Below are 25903 nucleotides of genomic sequence, written 5' to 3'. Positions count from 1 at the left end.
CCACCCAGGTACCCCTGATTTCAGGTCTTTTATTGGACTTTCTAAGGAAGCTTTCTCCCATTAGATCTTTGATGCTTATGGTTCTCTTGTCCTGACTGTCTTTCAGGAGGATCCATATTTATGTGTTGGATTTCTATGGCCTTCTCTCCATGTCTATTATCTCCTCTGTGATAATTTTCATGCCTTTGTTCCTCCTCTTGGCATTCTGGGAGACTTCCTGCTGTTGTGATTCTTTACAGTGTTGCTAATTTTGTTCTTTATTCTTATTGTTATTTATTGTTATTGTTTGTATTTATTGTTATTGTTATTTATTGTTCTTTATTCTTATTGTTATTTATTTGTTTATGTGTTGCTAATTTTGTTCTTTATTCTTAAATTCTGCTGTGGCTTTGCCAGCTCCTTTTCCAACTCAGTCTACTATCTTATTATCTTCTGTTTCATTTATTGCTTTACAGAGTCCATGTTTTCTTTAAAATTTTTGAGCACACAAAACAGATTTTAAGCTTACTTTTGTTCTTTAAGTAAATAGCTTTTGAAATTATGCTATTCTTTTACTTTGGTAAATTATGCTATTCTTTTACTTTTGGTGTCCACTGTTTGTTTTCTCTAAGTTGTCAGCTATCTCTTTCTTGTTATTTTCCTTGTCTCTTACTCATCTGTCTCAGTATATGTGTGGAACCTAACTAGACACAGTAATTAGCTCAACAGGATTTTTAAAAAGTCAAGAAGAAGGGTCTTTGATTACTGGATAAGTGAGTAACTAAAAAATATTTAAAGGGAAGACAATTAGTATGCAATTCAAGAATAATACAGTTTCCTAGAAATTATGGCTTCAGTCTGACACCACCATGAAAAAAAAAGTTGGAGAAAGTTGAAGTTCTGATCTGAGCTACATTAGAGTTGTTCATATTTGTTGTAATGCTGTAAGAATACCCCTTGTCATTGTGTCTGCCTTAAAGACGTGATTGAGGATTTTTGGGTCACATTATATTCTGTGGGTTCAGCTTACTTACATTTGTTTGATCTCATCCATTTTCTGTTGGTTTTATTAATCTAATTCAATTCTGGAGATGCCTTGATCTTTCTTCCATCTATAGGTCCAGCCAGTGTAGAGATGATAACTGTAGCAAGTGAGAAAGGTAGAAAAATAGACCTGGAAGACCTGGATGAATTAGAAAACCTGAACATTTTTCAGGAAAGCTGAGTGTTAGAGAAAGGGAAGCTGGTGGGGGGGGGGGGGGCGGCGAGGGGTGAAAGCCTCTCAAAACTCTGTCCTGGCCCAAGGAGTCATGACCAGACATTGTCCTTGGCTAAGGGCTTCCCTCATGGTGGCAATTGCACAGCCATATGGAATTAGCATTATAGTTACCATCTATTCAAATCCTGCTTAATGAAATCATTAAAACAAAGAAAAAGGAGCCACAGTTGATGTCTTTACCTCAAACCCTCCTCCTTGCTAGTTCATTCTTTCCACAGGAGTTGGAACAGTCTGAGGGAAAGTGACCAATAAAATATGATGGAAGTAATGGTATGTGACTTCTAAGGTTCGATCATAAAAGACCTGGAAGCTTTTGCCTTGATCTCTTGGATAACTTGCTCTAGGGGAAAGCAGCCACCAGCTCAAGAGACCCTCAAGCAGACCCAAGAGCAACTGGACCTGGCAGGGCTAACTTGCGAGTCATGTAACCATGTGAGTGAGTCGGTCCTACCACCCCAACTGCAGGCCCTGTCAATAGCTGACTGCAACCTCATGAGAGATCCCAAGCTACCCCAGAATTCCTGACCCACAGAAACTGTGAGAGATGATAAATGCTTATTGTTGTTTTAAGCCACAAACTTCTGGAATGATTTGTTACTCAGCAATAGATAGCTAATACATCAATCATCAGAGGTGACATTTTTACTAAATATTTGCATGGCATAGCCTGGAGCTCTAGCTTTGTAGCCTTTGATTTTCATTTCATCACCATTCACTGTTCAGCTGGTAGGCCAAAGAAACAGATTTTAGGTTTTTGTTATAACCACATCTAACCTCAGTTTCTATCAATAGGTAAGGTATTGCTAGATCCTATAACAGATAAATCTTGAGATCTCAGAGGACTAACACTATAAAGTTTATTTTTTTATTTAATTCAAAGTTCAAAAGTCCAATTAGAAATTGATAGGGATGGGAAGGCCCTCTGATCTGCAATCATTCAAAGACTCTGACTGCCATCTTCAACATATGGCTTCCAGGTTTGCTCTGGGTGATGACATCCAGCAATTCATGTGAAAATCTCCCCACCCCCACCTTCTTTTATTTATGACAAAGCAAGCCTGCTTGCTTCCCAAGCCTGGAACCCCTGGGACCTTTAGGGAATCTCTTCCTCAGAAATATTCCTATGTAGAGTCAGCCTAGAGTACATCCCTTTGGTGATGGGGAGTGCTTGGCCAATTATCTCCTTCCTGCCTTGGGAGATCTCTCAGTACTCATTCATGCATTCACCAAACATTACTATGTTCCAGGCACTCTGCTAAGTACTGAATATTCAGAGTTACATAGGATGAAATCTCTATCCTAAACTTGCCTGCAGTCAGAGGAGAGAAAAGGAGGAGATAAAACAATTTGATAGATGCTCTGGTAGAAGTGTACACAAGTATTGAGGGATCACAAAGGAGGGAGCTAAACTAACTCTGTCTTGAGAAGTTCGTGGAGTTTCACAAAAGAGGAGACAACTGAGCTGAACGTTTAAGGGTGAGAAGGAGCTGACCATGAAGAAAAAGGCAGTCCAGGGCAGAGTCCTGAAACATCATGGAATTCATTTGTCACCATGGGCCAGGCCTGTCTATACTAGGGACAGGCCAATGGCCCCAGAAGGTTGGGGCACATATAGGTGTGGGTAGATGTTGGAGATGAGGCTGCAAAGATGATACAGCAGTCAAGCCCTTGCAAACAACAGAGATAATTTTGGCTAAGTTAAATGAAACAAACAAGCAAAACTCTGGGATAGTTCAGCAAACTGAAGGAAGACTAATGACCAGGATCTGGAAAAAGAGGAACCAAGCCTGGCCCAGAAATCTAGATAAGCAGGAACTCATTGTGCGTCTGTTGAGGGGCTTCTGTCAAGATGAAGGTATTCCAACCAAGTTGCAGTCTCTCTGTTACTCCACTCAAGATCTGCATTCCATGGAGAGAAGATATGATCGGCCCATTTGGGTAAAAAAAAAACAACAAACCAAAAACAAAAAAATCCCTGACCCTTGACCAGGAGAAGTTGGATAAACATTACTTAGAGTTCTACCAAGCCTATCTCTTAACTGAGGAAGTGTATTTCCCCTAGATAAAATTGAGATGTTATTATAGGAAAAGGGAGAATAGATTCTGGACAAGTAAAAACAGATGTCCTATCTAAGTGGGTTGAAGTCAGTTATAAAGGCTCTGTATGCTGTGTTGAGGAATTTATAATTTATTGGGTATGTAATGAGGAGCTGTTGAGATTCTTCTTTATCGCAGCCATTTGACTGAGATTCAAGGGCCATTTACATGGTAAATCCCAGGCAGAATTTTTTGGCCAATTTTATTTTGAGTTATCTATTTATTTTGATCTGTAATGAATAACTTTAACTCTTCCTGTAGTTGTCAGAAACATGGAAGAGAACAAATCCTGTTCTTTTGCCTCTTCCCATAAGGCCAAGCAAGTATACTTTTTGATTTTTCCTGATGTTTGTGTAGAGAAAAGGAGGGAGCAAAGTGACCAAATCTAACTGATAAGGAGAGTTTTCATGTTCTTTCTGAATCAGAGTCTCCTCTATTCTACCCAGTGGTGAGCTGGAACTGGTTTATACTGGCCCATAAGAATCATTTCCTGGAATTTTGTGAGCCAGTTGTTAAGTACAGTCATTATTAACAAACTGCATAAACTTAAAGAAAATATGAAACACAAGGTAATAAATACTCAAAGCTCATTGCTTTTTAATTATTTTACTATTATCTATGCTAATTGGTTATTTATATGTATTGTAAGGTGGAAATATTTTATAATGTTGTGCTACTCTACATCTCTCTCCAGCTGTGTGTTCAGTGACATTAGGCTGGGAGCCTGAAATAATTGGGCAATGGTAGGAGAATTTACACCAAGGAAATTGGCAAACACTATAAACCAGGAAGGACCTCTTTACCCTGCAGAGAGCAGGTTGTGGAATATTTACCAGAATACCACTGCCCCCTCCCCATACCCTAGTCCTCTTGTTCCCCAACCCCTTAATTCCAAAGGAAGAATAACCAGAAACTAAGGCAGTCTTTTCACAGTCTAGCTTGGTCGACAAGTCAAAAGAAAAAAACAAAGATGGCAAAAAGTCAAGTTAGTTTTATTTGTTTTGCAACAGCCTAACTTGTGACTATTAGCTCTAACATGAGGATGTGGAGGGTTGGAGAATTCAGGACACAATCTCAATAATGCCTCTCTCCCTTGCCAGAGATCTCCCCAGGAAGTTTGTTGTGAATGTGCTTCTTAGCTGAGTCTTTACTAATCTTGTCATAGGTGGAAACTTTTGCAGAAAAAGACAGTGAAGCCATCTACTTTTCCCTCCAGGAAACTTCATGTATCTTTCCAGAATTCTCTTTGTCTGCCCTAGTGAAACAACTTCCAGAAGCAAGTGGGGCTGGAGCTTACAGTATATCCCACTGATACCTTGGTAGCTGACTTTGGGAGCTACAGGGTCTAGGGCAGTGGAGAGTGACTTGTCTTTTATAAAAATCTTTCTTTCATCTTATCTAACTGTTGAACCTAGAGTTTTGTTTCCTTTTTCTCCTTCCTTCCCAGTTACATATTTAGTTAAAATATGATAGTTACAAGAAGGGAAAGTCTCCCTGACTATTCAGTATCACTTCTAGGCACACACTTACTTTGTTTTACAGATTGTATTTATGCTTAGAGGAGTTTTCCATCCAACCAGGCAAACCTTTTTCATCTAAATTTTGCTAACTTGGGTTGTGTGGTCGTTTGCATACAGTATGCATAGAGGGATAATTCAGGGTCAGGGGAAGGAGAGAAGAAGAGATATGTGGAGTGCGATGGAATATGCTGTGTGGGTGGTATGCTCCTTTTTCACCCCAAGCATGACCTGATGACCCTCCACAGGAACTCATGAAGAGCAGCGGCCCACACTAGCCATACCCCAGGCCTTCCACCCGGCTTAAACCTGAAGAGTTCCTGCACGCAGCTCTTTTAGTGTCCAGGGGCTCACTTCTGCCATGACTCAGAGACGGTCTCAGGGGCTGGTGCATCTCTACACATGAGCCCTGGGAAGCTGACTATCTGTAGCACCACCCTGAGCAGTGGATTCTGGCATGGCTAAAAATGTGCTTTTTTCATAGTGCCATTCTTAGGAATTCAGGACTACAGAAATATTGACCATTTCTGCCCCTCATTTACTTCCTTCCCTTTACATATTAGCTCACTTTTTGTCAGGATCTTAGTCAACAATCTGTGCAGTATTTGAAAGTGGTGGCTGTAATTGCTTCAGTATATATTTTACAGTAAGGACTTCTCACAAATTTGGATAAGGCCTTCCTCCCTTTCCTTTTGTTTCCAAATTAGTGAGTTTTTAAAAACACCCACTGATTACTTCTAGTACACTCAGTGTTCCCTGGATATCAATTCATTGTTCTGTCTTGTGAAGGAGGGGCAAAATTTGTTACCCCCAATTCACCGAGGGAAAATTGTCATATGGAGCAGGTAAGTGATATCGTGGGGTCCTGAGAGTCAACAAGGGGCAGCCAAGGCTTCCGACTTGAACTTCATTGTTTTTTTGTGGGAAAATCTTATCCCCAGGTGACAGTGACCTTTAGGAGCATTTGTCTAATTCTGTGTTGGATGTGTCACCTGTGTGGCAAGTGACATAGTCATGGTGAAAAGCAGATAGGCCTTTTTATAATGCCCCAAATGCTAGGCCTAGGGATTACAGTGCCAGGTTTGAAGTTTTTAACAACTGTGAGTAACTCTGTCCCTCCTGGTCACAGATCTCCCCTGATGGAGGTGTTATAACTGCTATTAAGTGATTGGCCCTTTTCCTCTGGAGGGAGCTGCACTTTGGATACCCAGCTGTCCATCGCTTCTTTTTATTGGTAGATCTATATGCCCTAAGGGTGTTCATCTAACAAGGGAAGGACTAGGAGTAGGATTTAAAGCTGGACCTAATGGAGCCCGGGGGGGGGGGGGGGGGGGGGAGGGGCAGGTATAATCCTGAGTCAGTCATAATTATTTGCCTCAAAACAGATACTGAGGGATCTAGCTGTATAGGGTAAGGGCCTCAACGGACACACAGCTGCCTGTGAATGGAACCTGGGACATTTTTCCAGAGGATGCAAATAATTGCCAATCTGTCCCCCAGTCATTTCTCAAGGTCAAAGAGCCTCAGGTTCCTACTAAACATATGGGGTCCAGATTCTATTTTGAGTCTTCTCTGAGAAAACTGATCTCCAGAGTGTCTATTCCATATTGAAAAACTCTCACTAGGTAACTGCAAGGCAGGTTGAGAGGGTGGGATGGAAACCACCCACCTCCCTTTCTTCCCAGTCTCCCTGCTGCTAGAGGAATCTTTCAGGGAGTGGCAACACTCGGCAGGCTCCAGACTTGGCAGCCAACTCATTACTCCTTACGATACCCCTGGAGGTAGGTTGGTGGCGAATACCATCTCGAGTTTGTAGACAGAAAACCAAGATACAGAGAAGTTAAGGGATGAAAATAACACAGCTACTAAATGGCAGAAATAGAAAAAAAAGTGTCCTGGTCCCTTGATGCCCGTGTCTATTTATCCCCAGGTAGTCTTCCTTTTTTATTGGGAAGACTAAGAGGGAAAATGGCAACTTCCATGGTGGCGGGGTAGGTACAGACAGTGAGGCAGGATGCTGCTCCATCCGAGGAGATACACGCACTCACAGGCTTCTGTCCTCGCCGAGACAAGGAGACCAGCAGCCTTCCCCTAGGCCCCTGCAACCACTTCCAAACAGCACCAAGCCGCTTTCGTCCAGAGCAGGGTGCCCTTCTCTTTTCTTTTTCTCTTTCGGATTAGGTCCTAGTTGCGACAGACACTCCGTTCTGGTGACGATCAAGCTCTTCTCAGGCTCTGAGTTTATATCTTCTTAAAATGAGTCTTTGGGAATAAAACTGTAGGAGTAACAGTGTGGCCATTGGGATGAGGCCCGTGACACAGTCTCTCAGGTTCTCAGGCCCGGGACCGTGCTACTCGTCTCCCCAGATGGGAGGTCTGGGTGGAACAGTGTTGCTGTCAAGGGGCAGATTCAAGCCATAGCCAGAAAGTCACATGTCTTTGAGTTAAATATACCTCTTCTATTCAACTATCCACTGCCTGATATGTTCTTTCATTGAAAGTTGGTCATTTTGGATTGACCTAGGTAAAATATATTTTAGGCTGTCTTTTAAAATGTGAAATTTCCCGGAGTAATGATCAAACAATCATACCTTAGGATGAATTGAATTTTTAGACCACTTTGTTTTAGAATGGGGCGCTAAGGAATGGGAATGTTGTCACATGGGGAGGAATAGTTTTGGAGGAGGCTTTGCTCTGGAAAAGCATATCTAGAATGAATATCGTAAAAGGAAGGTGATAACCAGAGAGGGCAGCACAAGGGATTTGCATGCTTTGGGATGATGCTGGCTGGGGGAAAGATAGCATTAAGGCAGTTTTCTGGGTACTTCTTTTGGGTTCCCTGGTGGTCCCTTGTCCAGATCTCTGCCATGTCATCTTGGTATCTATCCCTCCTTCTATAGCCTTGGCACTTCAGCCCATGAAGCATAGCTTTGGTTTAGATCAACCATCTTGGCTATCACTTTGTCCCTCAGCTCTGGGACTTTATTGGCTCCAGGTAAAAATTGCTCCCTGTGTGAAATGTGTACTTGTACTTGAGGATTTCCCTGGACTGGACTCTATGTTTGAGGAGTATTGGTTGTGAGGGTAAAGGGTCAGAGAACTTCGAGTTCCCTCTTGTTCCCTTTAGTCTCTGTCCCTTCCAGGGATGAGGCCTGGTCTGGGACTAGACTTTGGGATTCTGGCTGTTTGAGCTCCCACTTTATGAGAGGCTCTCCTTAGTACCACTGTGATGGTCCTTTTTGTCCACATCTTGTGTCTCAGCAAGGCCTGAGAGCTGACTCTCCTCAAGACAGGCCAGTGGGCAGGTCATCTGCTGGCTCAGACTGGCTTGCTCCCAGCCCCTGATGAAAGGGGATGTGGATTTCAGGGTGAGCACTGATATTGGAAGAGGAGAGGAAAGAAGGGGATCTTCTTTCTTCAGGGAAGAAAACTGTGACCAGACCTCGAGGCCCTTTCAATTAAGGGAGAGGGTGGGAGTCTTGCTCCCGTTCTCTGATGGTGCCCAGGGCAGAATCCCCACCAATTCAAGGGATATAATTGAATTAGAACCCAGGGGCTACAGTGACCCCAAAGAAAGGTCAGTGAGAATACTGGGTATCTCCTGGACTGATGATTTTAACCAAACACTCCAACATGGTGAAATGAGATTTGGGACCCATAGACACAAGTTGAGACCATAAATAATATGATCAATTCCACAGGAAAGCTGGGCTCACTAGTGTAGGCTGACATTGCCAATCGGTGCCTCATAGGTTAAATTTGGCTTGCACACATTTTGTTTGGCCCACATGGCATCTTTAAAATTTGGTTGGCAATATTAAAAATTTCACTGAAAACTTTGGACTTCTGGCTTCTCTGGAAAAATCAGATGGTCAGGTACCACTGCCCAGTAATCAGGGCCTGGTCCTGAGCAGCAGCCGCCCTCTGCCCCCCAATCTTCACAATCCTAGACGTCCCATGGCATTAGAACAGGCCCACCCCACTGGTTGGAAGCACCTGCCTGCATCCTGTAGGATCTGAGCGTGGGCCCCCTGATACATGGTCATGTGGTGTCTGCTGGGGAAGTGCTGGGGTAATGAAAATCTGGCTGAGCTAGTGAGCTTGAGTCATGACTGGCAAAAAGCTACGAGGCAACCACAGTTCTGATTGGAGGGATTTCTATGGAGAAATGGGGATGAAAGCAGAGCTCCCCATTGTAGTTGGGGCAGAGGGGCAGGGCAGTCATTCGAGACTGGGAACTTCGATGGGACAATGGGTTTATCTTGGTGGCCCTTTCATACGGGAAATGTGGTTTCCTAGTTGTACAGCAAGTACTGTGCCCCTGCAGCACCTGTCCAACCAGGGGTGGGTGTGAGGGGAGGCACAGAAGACTCAAATCATGGTGGCATCTTTACGTTTTTGTCTTGCCCTATGTTAGCTCGGGTGTCTCCTTTTCTTTCTTTCTTTGGCCCCACTTCATACGGTTAGATCGTCTGACCTGGCCCGGCTGCTGGCTTTGCTCAGCCTGCTCAGCGGTCTGGTGTCATCCCTGGTCAGGTCTGGACCCAGTGAAGGCGACTTCTCCGCCGGCAGCCCTTGCTTTGATACCGTCTCAGCCTGCAGCTCTTCCTTCTCACCCCCGTTCCCCACCTCGGGAGTCTCCGCTTTCTCCCCCTCCAGCACTGTCATGGTCTCCTGCCCCTCAGTGCTCACTCTCTCGGCCTCCTCCTGCCTCTTGTCTCCCGCCTCTGGTTCCGCCCCCTCCTCCACCGGCGGCTCCTGCCCCCCCCCTTCCTGGGCTCCCACCTGAGCGTAGGAAGGCAGTGTCTCTTGGTAAGCTCGGGACAGGTCCCCTAGGGGCCCCGTGCCCGCCTTCTCCTCGAACTGACTGAAAGGCTTGGCAGAAAGTGGGCTGGTCTCCACCATTCCGACCTCAGTCAAAGGGAAATAGTGCGACACGATTTTCTCTTCTTCCAGCAGCTGGTAGCCCTTGGCCTTCTGGATGGAGGAGACGGCAATGGAGTGGAGGGACTTCTCGGGGATCTCCCCCAGGGGCTGCTCCGCGGGCCTCTTGAAGGCAGACCGGATTCTCTTCAGGCCCAGGTGACTCATCTCCAGAATGTTGAGGAAGAGGGACACAGAGGCCACAGACAACATGAACAGGATGAAGATGGTTTTCTCCGTGGGCCGCGACACGAAGCAGTCCACCACGTTGGGGCAGGGCCACCTGCTGCAGCGATACAGGGGCAGGATCCGGAAGCCGTACAGGAAGTAGTGGCCCACGATGAAGCCCACCTCGAAGAGGGTCTTGAAGATGATGTGGCAGATGTAGGTCCTCAGCAGGGTCCCCTCCAGCCGGAACTTCTTGGTGCCTTTGTGGCTGTCGCTGCCCTTCTTGATGCTGCCCTGCTCCGCGGCCGGCGTCACCCTGTCCCTGTCGCCACCGTCGCCCGCCGCCTGCTGGCACAGCTCCTCGGCCATGCGCTCCTTGCGCTTCTCCTCCATGCGGACGTGGTGCACGGCGTGGCCCACGTACACCAGCGACGGCGTGGACACGAAGATGATCTGCAGCACCCAGAGGCGGATGTGCGAGATGGGGAAGGCCTCGTCGTAGCAGACGTTCTCGCAACCAGGCTGCTGCGTGTTGCACACGAAGTCCGACTGCTCGTCCCCCCACACGAACTCCGCCGCCGTGCCCAGGATGAGGATCCGGAAGATGAACAGCACAGTGAGCCACACTCTGCCGATGACCGTGGAGTGCTCATTCACCTCCTCCAAGATGTTCCCCAGGAAGCTCCAGTCACCCATTTCTCACCCACCTGGAGGAGGGAGAAGGCAAGAGCTGAGCGGCCACGGTGCAATCCCCAGTCAGTCTCTCTCTGCTAACGCTCGGGGTACCTCTCTCCTTTCTGAATTCCTGGAACCGCCAGTATGTAAACAGCACCCATCGAGTGCTTCGTCTGTGCGGGCTAGGATGAGGGGACAAGGGCGGCATGAAGAATCTGCTTCCATTCGTTTCCTCATCTGCAAAATGGGTTTAATGCTAATACCTGTTCTCAGTCACTGTGCCAGTCGTGGTCGGAAAGTATAAATGAGGCAATACGTGTATAATTCCTTGAATTCCACCCCAAATCAGGGTTCATTGTTGACCGTAGATAGAAACCCATGGTTACACGGCTTTAAGTCAAGACCACAAGCTAAACTAAGCTTCAAGAGGCATAATGCTGAAGAAAACCCTCTACTGTGGGTGTCTGGGCCCCCAACAGAATTCTTGGATGTGTGAAACTGCCTGTAGCCATCTTCCTTTGACTGTGTTGAAATGTATAATGATGTGTTTGGAGGGAAGTGGAAGGAAAGAAACGTTTTTTGAACATGTACTTTGTGACAGACTTTTGACATTCCATTATTTCATTTAATTTGATCCTACTAGACTGTAGTCTTCATAAGGCTATGGGCCATGCCTGTTTCGTTTACTGCTGCATACTCAGTGCCTGTCACAGAGCCCCGCACCTAGCGAAAGCTCAAAAAGTGTTTAACCAATTTGGTTTGAACACATGAGAAAACTGAAGTTCAGAGAGGTTAAACAAACTGAGATCAGACAGTTAAATAGCAGCAGTTTTGTCTGCCTGGTCCCAAAGGCTGAGTTCTTTCCACTACACCCTGGAGATACACAGCTTTCAATCAGAACTACACAATTCTGCAACTCTTGGACTCTTAATTTATGTTTTTTCTTCTCTAGGTTGACATCTGGAAACCATTCTTAACAGCTTCACAAATGGAGAGCACTATCTTTTTTATATTATTATTATTACTCTTTTAAATCCAAAGAATGGGGAGAGTGCTTCAGGGAGGAATCATGTTACCGGGTAAGGAAGGTCTACTGAGACACTTTTAGTGTCCCACAGAATGAAAAGGCTTTAGGGTCTGTAACATGTGGCTACTTTAATAGAGCTAAAAATTTGTCGGAAAAAAAAATACCATTAAACACGATAGCATATAATGCCCCTAGCAACAGCAATGACTAATGCACATGGGATCGAACTGACGGGGGTGATGTGTGTAAACTGGGACATTCACCCAGTGCAAACCTGTACTAACCTATGAAGGACTATGATCAAAACTTCCACCTTGGGGCACCTGGCTGGCTCAGTCTGAGAAGCGTGGGACTCTTGATCTTGGGGTTGTGGGTTCAAGTCCAACGTTGGGTATAGAGATTTCTTAAATAACTAAATAAACTTAAAAAAAGAAAAAAAAAAACAAAACCCTTCCACCTCAACCTGTGACAGATGCTCCTCCAGCCTGAACATTTCTGGAGTTGCAGTGTTTCTTCATCGTGGCTCTTAGACCCGGGCAAGAGCCCACGCTGGAGATGCCGCTCTGGGCTTCTTTCAGCCATGTCTCACCCTACAGAAGCCCACAGGGGCTAAGGAATATGCCCACCACTTTAATGACAGTGATATTTGTTAAACACTTGAATGAGTGATGAAAAGTGATATCTTAAATTAGGCGTGCTTTTCATCGTTAGGAAAGGATAAACAAAGTGGCATCTTAAAGCCTCCTTCCAACCTGTGGTTCGGAGTCTGGCCAGACAGTACGTGGAAGCAGACAATGACTGCAGGCATGAGCAATGCCCAACCTATGCTCTCAGGGTACGCACAACTACTGTCTGCTTTTTGTTGAAGGGCAGAAGGTGTTGCTCCCCTTGGGGCCCCAGAAACTCCCAATTAGGTAGGGCATCCAACAGCAGTTTCTCTCCTCCTGGGAAGGTGAGAGCGTCCGTGGCTCCCCAGTCATGACTCCAGCATTGGGAAGAGTTCCTTGTAGGAATGGGGGACTGAGAGTGGGAGAGGGTCCTCTACTCAGAACCAGCTGTTCAGAATCCCAACCACATGTGTCTAGTTATACTTCTGCTTTTAACATTCCTCCAAGTGCAGTTAAATCTAGTGTTTGCCCTGTAATGAGAGGCAGCCATTTCCATCACCTTTGGGGAGGGGGGGGAAGATGGGAAACCTCACAATCGGGTAAGCAGCCCAGGCATAAATCCTATTGGTGTCAGAGCCAGGAAAACCCCAGTTTCTTATCACATGGTTCAATATAACATTCATGTGAAAACAACAATTTATGTAATTTATTCCCGTAAGATCAAGTCTGGCTTTAATGTATTCTACATCTGGTGTTGCTAATGGCTTATCCCCATTGATATATCAACTCGGTTTTGACACTCTTCCTTGTATTGTACTGTATTAGTCCTTTGGGATTTCTGTGTGTATTTCACTCATGTACCTACGTGGATGTGTGCGGCGAGCACACACTCTCAGGACTGCATGTCTATCAATCTTGTTTCTCCCTTTGAGAATCAAAAGCTCTTGGAGGGCAGGGATCATTTTGCCTTCATCTTCTGTGAACCATCATGACATAAAACAAAGACCTTCACCAAGTGGGTTCTCTATAAATACCAGTGCATGGGACTAGCAGCAATAATTTGAAATCTGAAATTCTCAATCTCTAAGTGCATATAATACCAGCATTAATTAAGGCCTAGGGAACTCCAGTCTTCTTTGCTGCAGTTAGCAGTGAGGAGACTGAGAACTTGCAAAGAAATACTAAATACCAAAAAAAGGGTAGTAAATTGATCCCAAACGAGCTGTTTTGAGGGACTGTTTTGTATAAATAAACTGGAAGGCCAATGATTCTTGACATGTGACTGTCGTGACACATATTCATAAAACACAAAGACCCTCCTGACTGCCCCATCAGTAATTTCCAAACTAAAGCCAAACAGGACTGTGTCCTTCCACACCCTACCCTGCAATGCTAGGATTGAGTGTGTGTGTGTGAGTGTGTATGTGTGTGTGTTTTAATGTCTAATTACAAGTTTCTCATGATAATGGAAGGAGAGAAATTAACTTAGGACAAAATCTTTCCAATTCCATGCTGTTGAAACAGACCAATTATACTTTTAAGAAGAGAAGCTTTAGATGTGCTAAGGGAAGGTGCCTTGGGTCCCTGACTTCTATGTGAAAATTATACTTAAGGGAAGTCAGATCAGAGTATATCCGAACAAACTTCCACTGGAACAGGGAGTAATCTAAACCAAAGGAAGACTATTTCTCTTCTCTTCTTTAAAGAGGAACAGATCTTTTACAGATAGAAAATAAACCGATGAAGTTCAAACCTCCACCACCACATCATCCCCCAGAACGTCCCACCAGAGGATTTGGTTTTAAGTAATGATTAAAATGACACCTTATGTTTGGGTATCCCTTGTCTATTTATGACTGATATACTTTTCCATATCTTATTTCAGTCCTCATAACAACCTGTGAATTAGGCCCGTGGTTCTCGGACTTGGACTTCACAGACTAGTAAAATAACAACAGCAGAATAGGGTGACCAACACAGGGCTGCCAACTCCTAATTTTGCCAAGCAAGGACATAAAAATAAGAAACGTATTAAATCATTAATTATGACTGCATCATTTCATAAAAGGGGGATTTTCACTATCATTTCATAAAAGGGGAAGTTTCACACCACAGAAAAGACATAATTTCAGAATTAAAGGCCTTTAAATTGAATACATTTACGTTGGTAAAAAATTTACTGCTTTGCTTACTACATTATTTTTACAGGCTGCTGGAAATTTCCTCTTGGACCAGAACCGACAGGTCCACAGAGTGACTGAGAACAAGTGAAGCAGGCATTTTCAGCCTCCATTAACAGATAGGAAGGCAGACCGGGAGATTAAATGAGTCAGTCTGCCAACGGGTCTCAGCTAGCGAGGACAGAGCAGGGACGTGAGCCCTGGTCTTCCAACCTTAAGCCCAGGGCCATTTCCAGTATAGCATCGTCTTCTCTTGGCCTTGCGAAGAGGCAGAACACCACACTTACATCCGGGTTAACCAGTTCCCCAAAGGATTAGATGGCCACTTACCACTCCGGTTGGTGAGGGAGTGTAAACGAGCCTCCTTTCATGTTTCTAGAGCAGCCACTTTAAAGAGCAGCTCTCCTAGAGAGCCAACAAAGGCTGCTCCCAGGAAGACTTTTGTGGTCTTTAGCTAGACCTGTTCTTGTGCGTCATGAAATGCTCCAACATTGAAACTGCAGAGCATGAACCCTCCTCTACACCCACAGCACTCAGTAGTTATTACTGTTACACCTATCACGGAGGTCAAGGGAAAAAGTGCAAAACTCTTTCATAAACACCAAATACTTGTTTTAGGTCCCTCGGGATTCCTGGAGGCATGTTAATTCATTCTGAAAAATGAGAAAACCTTAAAAAGTCAAGTTGTAGTTAGAATTTGGGCATCTCTCCTCCCCTCCCCCTCCACCATTCGTACAGTCTTTTCCCTTCCAAACCTCTGCCAACTCTCAGGCCAATTCCAAGAGGGTTTTCAGAATTGGACTCTAAGTCCAGCCATCCCAACCCAAGACCGAACCTTGGTGACAATGTTTTTCCTTTTGTAGAAACCTGGATATGGCCCTTGGATTAGGCTGGAAAAGAAGCTGGGTTGCAGGGGGGAAGGCTACAAACCAATATAACCCAAGGAAAACTTGCCAATAGGAGTAGGGTCCCCCGGAGAAATATGTGCTCTCTTTCTCTCTTGATGCTCAGCAGCAAAATGGCAACTTTGGGCTCTTTCCTTTGGCGCCTAAAAGCCCACCTCCCACTTCTCTATCCCGCCCCTACTGTGCTGCACGACTGAGCAGATATGACTGGATTGGCCCTGATGGGTAGGTTTTACTGTCCAGCAATATTTTAAGCTCCCAGCCAGACAGCTTTTATGAAGGGAGGGATGTTTGGAAAACAATAGGAGAGAGAGAGAATGGGAGAGCTGTGTTGGGCACAGAGGGGAGGAGGGTGGGGAAAAGCTGATGTGGGAAAGCTTAGATGGGCTTCTGTAGCCTCCAAAAGTGTCTTTTAGCAGCAGACCTGGCCCTCTACTGCAGAAAACCTTTGGCTTCTCTCCAGAGGGCCTGAGCCTGGGGGTATTTTCCCAGTGCCTTATAATCAGCTTAGAGAATCCTCGGGATGTAGGAACAGTAAGAGGTCACCTATATGCATCCCCTGCCCCCAGACTGTGCCAAACATGCCCCCCCCCCCCAAAAGAGTGGTGGGTCCTTTTCAAGAGTTGATCTACCATCCTCTATTGGGGGTTTGTTCTTGTGTCTCAAAGTTTCTTTCTTTGAAAGGAGCCTTAAGACTCCAAAGAATTCTGGTGCCATTTGTCAATATAATAACATTCCCCACCTTGTTTTACTCATAATTACAAATACTTTTGAGAAGCTGCAGAGTCAAGGGGATTATACAGCGTCAGCTAACAGTTTTAGACTCTCATGCCTCCAACTGCAAAATGGGGGTATGAGGTTTGGGTCACTAAGAAGCTCCGGGATGAAACACCTGTGTGGCCTAATGAGGAATGATGTTTGGGAAGCTAGCTTGGAGGGCATGAATACATGCTCTCAGCCTCCCTGAGGCCCACTCTCTTCCCATTGTCTGGGACTGACTGATGCACTGGTATGAAAAATGGTTGTATTGACCACTTTTTCCAAACCCCAAACTGGGGCATTTTATTATATAAGTTTATGTGTGGAAACAGGGGAGCAAAAATAGTTGAAACTGGGATTGTTCTAGGAAATCTACACTGTATGATTACTGAATGGAAGGCAGCTATGCTCACCACTATACCACCAACGCAGATATGATTACTGAATGGAAGACAACTATGAGAGTAAACCAGGAAAAAAGAATCTAAGTGCTTGCCTCTTCTCTACCCTCATTTCCTGCCCTTTCTGGTGTCATGGGCATATTGCATTTTGATGGTGGTAGTTTGAAGGGGGATGCTACCAAAATTGTATGAGTCTCAAATTCCAGTTGTATTACAATGTTCACTAGCTCAAGCCTTATTTACTTTAGAATTCTGATTTCTTTCAGACTTCAAATTTGAAGGAGTAGTCTAATTGGGATAGAACCTTCTAGAGAATCCCTCAGTTAAAAACAACTGGCCAATGCTGTTCCTGAATATCAACGAGGCAAGAAGTCAGAGGACAGAGGGAAGGAAACCTAATCAGTGTTTCTTTTGAGAGCATTTGGTAAATGTTGATTCCTGAAGCTTGTGCTTTCTCTGAGATATTCCAGAAACCACAAACTGCTCTTCAGATGAATTTCTCTCCTCCAGCGCTTCCCAGGCTAACTTGACTTATGTGGTAGAACAGTCCCATCTCCTGACATCATAGTGTGAGAGATGGTCGTAGAGGATGTGTTCGAGTCTGGAAAAATAAGGAATGTCATCAGACCAACTATAGTCTCTCAGATTTGGACGGGTCTAGCTTTGTAATTTAGTACTTTCTTTGCTTATTTACTCCCTGGGTGTTGAAGACACTCTGCTAATAGTGCCCAATTGATTGAATTATTTTTGTTGTCACATCTTCTGTTTGCAGTCTTTGAAAACATAAGCACTCAATCCCTTATCTATTGAGGAACATTTTGAAAGAGGTGGGAGAGAGGCTCATCCCAGGCTCACCTGTCGTTAAGAGATATCCTAACCAGCAATTAGAGTCAGTTTCTCAGGTCTTTCAGTGGGAAGTCTTCTTGTGGTGGCTCTATTGTTTTATTTGATGTAAATAAAGCTCTAGAACATGGGACATAACTACATTCGAATGCAAATGCCACTTTTATGTTCTGTAGTATGGATTATTAGATCACTGATGTTTTGGATAATTTAACAGTGGCATTCTTTTACCAGGGTGTGTTTTGGAAGCAGTGAAGCAGTTACGTGTGGGACGATCATGGGATTTTCAGTGGGAAGACCTGGCTCTGGGTGTGGCCCTTTCACTTTTTATTTGTGAGCAGTTTGCTCAGCCTCTCTGGGTCTCGGTTTTCTCAACTATGGAAGAGAGTTGAAAATGACTGCCTTTCCTGTTTTGTGAAAAGGCCACTGATATAACCCATGCAATGCTGTGAATCCCTGTCTACTTGTTAGTTATGTTCACTGTGACCTCCTCCCCTTCTGAGTCTGGCTGTGTCCTGTGCCCCAGGGTCATGGGTTGGCTTGTTTCTAAGTGGGCCTTGATTATGGTCATAATATGCTTTCCTTCCATAGGGAAAATGTCAGAATTGGAAAAGAGCAGAAGAAATTGGGGGCCTCAGTTCTCATTTTATAGGTGGGGAAGCCAGTTCGGGGTGGAAATGACATCCTGAGGTCGTGGTGTAGCTCTGAGGCCCAGGCAATTTCCATGGCTCTGGATGCCTCCATTTAGGGGGTATCGACTCACTCAGCAGCAGGCTCTTTAGGGAGAACCAGGTGAGCCCTAGCGTGGGTAGAAGGGCAGGCAGACAGATGTATGGGGCCTGAGGGGACTGTTCTCAGTCAATCTCAATGACTGGAATTAGGAGGCACAGAATCTCTCTCTTCCAGCTGCTTGGGTGTGCAAGGGAGAATGAGTCTGTGAGAAACCCAGGACCAGGGGCTGTGGGTGAATTGGGTTATTTCCCTGAATGTCCAGGCCTGGTTCTGACTTCGTGGGCAATGTTTGGAGATTCATTTCACAAGCATTTTCTGAGCTCCCACCCCATGAGGTGTTTGGGATCCATCAGCAAGTAAAACAGAGATCCCCTGCCATAGCAGAGCTTATAGTCTAGTGGGGGAGGCAGCGGATTCTCATTAAACACAATAACTCAGGGACTAGGTTAGGAGGTGATAAGAGCTACAGCCCAGTGGAAAAGTCTGTTGTGGGGCAGGGATTGGGACAGTCAGTGGAGGAGAGGTGGTGCTCACACAGACCTCACTGAGAAGGGGAGGTTGAGCCCACTTTAAAGAGGGTGAGGGAGGGAGCTGTGCGGGTGTAGGGGGAAGAATAAGGCAGGCCAAGTCTTGCAACAGCCGGGCTGGAACAGTGGGTGTAGACAAAAACTGCTGGGAAATGTAATTTTTGTCTCCTGGTTGCTCATCCATGGATGGTTGGTTCACCTTCACGTCTTTAAAACAGCGACAACACCAAGAAACGAGATACCCAGCCTCCAACGTGCAACTTTGCCCTTCTCTTCTGCCACACACTTTTGCGAAGTGGTCAGTGTGGGCCTGGCACTGGGCTGGGAGCAGGAACTTGGATGAAGCCCAGGCCCTGAGGCGATGCCTAGCACGCGGAGTGTGCAGAGATGCCTCACGCCCATCTGCTAGAGGAGAGGGAAGACGTGGAGGGGGCTCTGGTCTCCCAGGCCCCAATTCCCACGTCCGGTTTTAGAACCGGGGCCTCCGTCTTTTCGGAAGCTGAACAGAGAAGCAATGAAACACCAGGCTTTGGAGTGAGTTTGGTTCAGCATCACCCCGAGTCAGCTGCCTGACCTCGCTCCTGTGACTTTCCTCATTTCCTCCTCAGTTTCCTCCTGTGCAAAATGGGAACCAGCAGCTCCTTATAGAGTCAGCGTGATTCAGTAAAACAGTGTGCATAAACTGGGTTTAGTACTTGACATTCGGTGAGCACTTGCTAAGTAGTAACTGCCATTAGCACTACTAGGAAGAAGGTTTGGCTACTCCCCGAAGGAGGTTGAGGGTTCTTTGCTTAAGCAGCGGTGGGATCAATGCTTTGCTTTTTCTTGTTTGTGCCACCTGGAGAGGCCCAGAGGTGAGCCACGGCCCTCTCTGTCCCTCCTCCCTGGCCAATTTGGTTGTGAGCCAGAGATTCTTCTTTATCGCAGCCATTTGGCTGAGATTCAAGGGCTCCTGTGCCCTGAGGGGCAAGGGGTGGGCCGGAGCGGGGGACAGGGGTCACTTTCACTGCGGAGAGGATTTCCCGCACAGACGGTTGTCAGGACAAGGCCGGGCACTCTATTGAACGGAGCAGCTCATGCATGAGAGCAGATTGTGCCAATTCTATGGAGCACGACCCCTCGGCCCCGGCTTCTCCTGCTAACAAAGTTATCTTTCCCAATCTGCTTAGGCAGAAGGGGACCCACTTCCTGTCCTTGTGCTGAGCACGCAGAGCAAGCAGGACCCAGGCCAGGCCTAGGGCTGACTCTTGGCATGCCCCCCCCACCCCAAATCCTCCCCTCTCCCTGCTAAAAGTCTTGGGTTCTCCTCAGCTGCCTGGCACCTTGGTTAGAGGAGTGCAGGCTGCAGAAAGCGGCCATTGGCTGGATCAGGACTAGGGAGTGTCCTGACATTCTAGCTGCCTGGGGAGGTGCAGAGAGAACATCCCAGAAGAGGGGGAGGGAAAGAGGCTGATGCAGCCTCAGATTTGCTGGGGTGGGAGCAGTGGTTGATGCTGTAAGTTGGTGGGTCTCAAACCGCGGTTCCCCATGTCAGTGAAGGTAGCATTGCCTGGGAACTTGTTAGGGGTGTGGGCCCTACCCCAGACCGACTGAAGCAGAAACCCTGAGGGTGGAGACCAGAAAACAGTTTTAAAAAGCCCTCCAGGTAGTTCTAGTGCATGCTAAAATTTTAGAACCGCTGTTTGAGGTAGCCCAGGCTACTAGGATTGGTCGTGCTGGCCCCCGTGCCCAAAACGTTTGTATCACAGCCCTCTCCTACTCCCCACTGCTCTTCCTGACACCAGCCTCCACCACGAGGCCCTGGGAACCTGTCTTTGGGTCCATCCAGAAAACAGACCAACTAATATAATATCAGAAGTCAGAAGGCGAGAAAAAGATTTTGTATATACGTGGTGTGGGCAGCCGTGTACCTACACAGAAGGGTGGGCCGATTTGTCTCCATTTTACTGAGACTCAGCAAAGTTAAGTAATTTGCCCGCGGTCACAGAAAGAAAGGGGCAGGGCGAGGACTGGAACCAGATCTGCTTGACTCCAAAGCCCATGTTTGCTCTGGCTGTCCATGCTGTCGCCTTTAATTATGAGATTCAGTTCTACAGTGCTGACCTTTCAGAGCATTTGGGGTCTCCGGTCTTTGTGCTAATCAGTTAACATTTGCGTGTTTAAAGAAGGTTTTTTTTGTCCTGAAAAATCCACATAGCTGCAAATATTTTCTAAATAGAGGCATTCACTTTGCACATATCCGTGTATTTTTTAAAAACGTACATACAGCATGAATGCTTGCACAATGAAAAGAATCGAACAATATAGGGACAAACGCAGGATAAAGAGTAAAGATCTCTGCTTACCTTCTTCTCATCTCCTGGTCACTGAAACCACACTTAACAGTTTGGTGTGTGTCCTTCCAGATGCTTTTTGCTTTTTAAAGATACACTTCATATATACGTATTAATATATGCCTAATATATCTCGGTATCTTTGCTGTATATGTATACATCGTCTGCAATAATATTCCATCATGGGGCGCCTGGGTGGCTCAGTCGTTAGGCGTCTGCCTTCGCCTCAGGTCATGCTCCCAGGGTCCTGGGTTCGAGCCCCACATCGGGGTTCCCTGCTCAGCAGGAAGCCTGCTTCTCCCTCTCCCACTCCCCCTGTTTGTGTTCCCTCTCTCTTGCTGTGTCTCTCTCTGTCAAATAAATAAAATCTTTATCAGCACCACGCTCTAACCAACTGAGCTAACTGGCCAGCTGGTAATAAATAAAATCTTTAAAAAAAAATAATATTCCATCATAAGGACATCCTGTAAATTTGTTCAGTCTGTTCTCTGTTGAAGGACATTAGGTTGCTTCCATGTGTTTTGCTACTACAAACTTTCAAAAAATGATAAACATCTCTATGTACATATTTTGAGGCAAATGCAGGAATAGTTTTGGAGGATGTATCCTTGGAGGTAGAACAGATTGCTCAAAACAGGCATGACCTGAAAGTCAGTAAGTACCACCAATTACGCTCAAAAGAGACTGCGCCCGACCATACCTACAGGCTCAGTAGAGTGTGGGAGCAGGAGCTTCGTGATCTAGTTTTACCATCGCCGGCTATTGTCCCTCTTTACATTTCTTTTTGACAACAGGATGAGCAGGAGATATTCTTTATTTTAATTAGCAATTTTCTGATTATCGGATGACTCATATATTTATGAGCCATTTGCATTTCTTTTTCTCTGGATCGCGCACTCATATTCTTTGTCCGTTTTAGGGGGGCAGTTATTTGCCTTTTGGTTTGTAAACTCTTTTTATAGGCCATGGTTAATATTTCTCTGTCATAAGTATTGTAAAATTTTTTCATACGATGACTTGTAACTTTGCTCTTAGTATGTTTTGCTGTACAAGAGGATTTATATTTTTATCTAATCAAATCTGTCATTAAAAAATTTGCAGTTTCTCGTCTTTGTACCTGGCTAAGGCTTCTACATTTCATTAAAATTCAGAAGACCAGTTAGGAAAGAAATTTGCCAGGGTAGATTCTGTTTCAGTTCAGCATTTAAGCCTGGATCCCTGAAAAACTGAATTGTCAGAGCAATATGAATCCTGTCTATTCTCCTCCTAGTTTTGGCTATAGTGGCCTTTTAATTTTAATAATAAAGGAATTATGTAAATTGCATTCATTGTCTTGGGACATTTGGCAACAGATTTTCATCATCATCATCATTTTCCAGGGCCTATTTGATTTGCAAATCAGAAAACCAAACCTGGGGATGGGCTGTGTCATTTTGCTTCTTGTAGGTGTTTTTGTTTTGCTTCTTTATGGTTTTGGATGCCTGATCTGTACTTCTATTCAGATAACACGTGTGGGTGGAGAGAGAGCATGGAACTATTATTTTCTTTTTCACAGGCATATTTTCTACCCTTTTATGGGGAGGACATTTCTTTCTTTTTCTTTTTGCCTTAACCTTTACTTTGTGGCAAATAAAATAGCTGCAGTCTGGGCCAGTTACCCCAAATTCCAAAAAAGCCTGCCTCCTTTTTTAATCCTTTACCACGTGGTTTCTTTTTGACTTAAGTAAGTGGCTTGACTCTGATCAGATTTATCGGGAAGAATATGGTTCTGGCAGCTGGAAAACTTCAGTCTATGGTTTAATCTCCATCACCAACCAAGGACTTTGGTTTCTCCATCTTTGAAGTCAATCTCCTGTGTCATCTACCACGGTTCCCAATCCAAAGAAGACTGAGGGGTGTTTTCTGTCCACTCCTCAGTTTCCTGAATCATAACATGGGTAAACAATGAGACATGCCTGGCTGAGTTTTTTTTTTTTAAAGATTTTATTTATTCATTTGATACACAGAGATAGATAGATAGAGAGAGAGAGAGCATGAGCAGGGAGAGAGGCAGAGGGAGAGGGAGAAGCAGGCTCCCTGCTGAGCCAGGAGCCCCATGTGGGGCTCGATCCCAGGGACCTGAGCCGAAGGCAGACGCTTAACCATCTGAGCCACCCAGGCGCCCCTGGCTGAGTTGTTTTGAGGGTTAAATAAGAGAATACAGAATTTTACAAATGCACGTGATGAAAAGTTGTTCTTCAGAAGCAAGTTTGGTTTCTTTTGGGGGTCATGCTGCTCTTGTACCACTAGATGGCGTTATCAACACAGCCAGCTGGCTAAGACGGTTCTGTCTGAAGTCCAAGCAGGGGAAAGGGGATCCCCACTTCTTTTTCTTCCCTATGAATGAAATATATTTAGCAACGATGATTACAGATATAACAAAGAAGCTTTCATTTTTGCTGTAAATCATTTGTTACTGCCAAAGCTTTTCTTAAGGAACAGACTGCTCTGAGGAATGGTTGTTAAGTAGGGCCCAGAAGCCAGAGTGGTTTTTTTGAAACACAAATTTGATCATGTCCTTCACCTTCTTAAAACCCTTCTGTAGCTTGCTATTAAAATACAGAGATACTGTTTAACATTTTTATTTTAAGTTCAACCTTGTTCTGGAATTGAGGGTATAAAATAAGTCACTCATGTCAAGGGCAATGTGTCCCTAGTCCCGCCTCTCAGGCACCACAGGACCCCCAAAACTCCAGGAAACAAGGCTCAAGAATCAGGACAGAATGAAGCTTGGGGCCTTTAACATATCACATAGGGTCCTCTGCTGTCTGAGGCTTGCCTGTTATTCCAGCCCATATCTTGCCACTCCTCACTTTGCTCTTGTCCTTCAGCTACTGTAATCTACTGAGTTCCCTATACACAGCACCCTGATTCTTGCCTCTGTGCCTCTGTCCCTGCAGTCCCCTCTACTTTGAACCTCCCTCCCCAACTCTGACGCATCCATCAAGGCTCAGCTTGGGCTTTACCTCCTTCAGGAATTCTTCTCTGACCCCATTTAGGTTAGATTTCAAGAGGTCACTCATGCATCTTTCTTCTCTGCTAGTCTTTGAGATTTGTGAATGCAGGGAATGTGTCGTTCTCATATCTATTTTAGGAAGGCCAGTACAATGAGAGAACTCAATGGCTTTTTGTGGAATGAATAAATGAATGAGTGATGAACACAGAGAAAGGCATTCCAGATAGATGGGATGGCAGGAGATGAAAATGTAGAAGTTGGAGAAGGAGGTGAGTGTTTTGGGGAGTGGATGGTTTGAGTCCAGGAATAAGGGGAGTTCTTCCCACGCTCCAGGTTGAGCCACTCACTAGAAACCAAGGTGATCCCTGTCCTCTCAAAGCTCCAGCATTAGTTCCCATGAAGGTCACGGGGTTGGGGGGGCGGAGGGGGAGCGGAGGTGGGATTGTATGGCAGCTGTAAGAGAAGCCCCAGAAGCGGCCTGCTTCTAAGAATAAATTTGACAGTGACCTTCAGTGGCCTGGGATTGAGGGTCTGGAGCTGCTTAGGCTGCACCTAAATGCGAGGTCCCCGACACAAATGACCTTTGCCAGAAATTAAACACACACACATACACACACACACACAATCTCTTTCTCTGTTTTCTTCCTCTTCTGAGAGCGGATCCTCTTTTTCTTCTAAAGGTCTCTGAGAAGGGTATACAGGACAGGGCTCCTTGGGTTAATGAAGGTGACCTTTCTCAACTGGGCAAACGCTCAGGGAGCAGCCCACATGGTTCCAGGAGGAAAAGGCTGCAGAGGAAGAGGGCCCGGGATGTAGGGAGCTAGTTCTTGTTCCTTGTGATTGCAGACACAAGAATCAGTCTTGAGTCAGCACTGTGTGTGGGAACCAAGAAGCTGACCACAGAGTTGTCACCCTCTGGCCTCTGGACCTGTAGGGCATGAGGTTTTCAAAAAAAACTAGAAGATTTCCCTTCCCCCTAAAAACAGAGATGGAATTGCCGCACTCCCTCACCCTGGCAGCTTCCTAAGCAGCAGACTCACCTGCCGAGGTGCTCCAGGGCATACTTCGGAGGTAGGATGTTGCCTTCCTGTTGCCTCATCCCAAGCCTTTCCCGTGGAATGGCACCTCCAGCCCCTGAAACTGGAGTCTTTATTTGCTTACACCTGTGAGGTGATACAGAACTGAAGAAGCTTCCGTCTCTGGCCAGTTTATGCCCCATCCTACCCTCCAGGGTGACACTGGGAAGAGGCTGCCCACTTGCCAAAGACTTGCTGCCCCAGGCCCCTGTACTTCCTTAGGTCTGTTGGCTACTGAGGAAGCTGGGATTTCCTGAAACTGTTGTGCTGCCGATGTGACTTGCTGAGGCCAGCCTCTTCGCTGGCACCAGGCCCCTTTTCTCCAGATAGTCGGCCAAAATAGGTCAAAGCCAGCTTCCAGTCTCACAGGCAGGAAGGGACTCTGGCCATGTAAATGGAGAGTGTGGGAGCCCCAGAGGAGAAACATCTAGCCCTCCTGACATTACCACAGTCACAGGGCTTCAATGTGCCCCCGACACATGTTAGTTTCCCCCTCCAAACCTCACAGGGGGGCATGATGGTGACAAGTCCCATTGAGTGTGAGAGCCAGCAAAGGACAGAGAGGAGTGTTGACAAAGCAGAGAGGGGAATTCTAAAGCCTCCGAATTCCTAGGAGGGGGTAAACGCAGCTCATAGCCTGCTTTGCTCAGCCAGCCCAGGGCTCCAGGGAGGTGGATGCCTTCCTCTCTTAACTCCCAGTGTGAACCTCTCTAGAGGGCAGACGTGGCTCTTGACCTAAAACTGGGAGGAAAACCACTTGGAATTTTTTAAAAAATTGTTTCTTACTTCATTTTCCTTCTGAGCATCCAAACAATGCCTCTCCAGGCAGCCGGGCATGGCTGTCGTAAAATGCAGCTGAAATCTGTATCTATGGAAACG

At 45.7% G+C, this 25903-nt stretch overlaps 1 protein-coding gene and 1 long non-coding RNA gene across 2 annotated transcripts; both read right to left on the bottom strand.

Annotated features, from left to right (window-relative positions):
- Positions 1-9327: 9327 nt before the first annotated feature.
- Positions 9328-10917, bottom strand: GJA8 (gap junction protein alpha 8). The gene has a single exon (XM_045895352.3). The coding sequence runs from the start codon at positions 10657-10659 to the stop codon at positions 9328-9330; it is 1332 nt and encodes a 443-aa protein (XP_045751308.1). The 5' UTR covers positions 10660-10917.
- A 12000-nt stretch (positions 10918-22917) lies between these two features.
- On the bottom strand, positions 22918-25630 carry LOC135363971 (uncharacterized). Its single transcript, XR_010410416.1, has 2 exons — positions 24989-25630; positions 22918-23329 (listed from the first exon to the last, which is right to left on the bottom strand). It is a non-coding gene; the product is annotated as an uncharacterized LOC135363971 (long non-coding RNA).
- Positions 25631-25903: the final 273 nt, after the last annotated feature.

Source organism: Mirounga angustirostris, unplaced genomic scaffold, assembly GCF_029215605.1.
Source record: "Mirounga angustirostris isolate CCGP_5_RB_7025 unplaced genomic scaffold, mMirAng1.0.hap1 SCAF_4, whole genome shotgun sequence".
Classification (NCBI taxonomy): Eukaryota; Metazoa; Chordata; class Mammalia; order Carnivora; family Phocidae; genus Mirounga; species Mirounga angustirostris.
The sequence above is the reverse complement of the archived record's forward strand: the minus strand, read 5'-3'. Positions and strand labels throughout refer to the sequence as shown.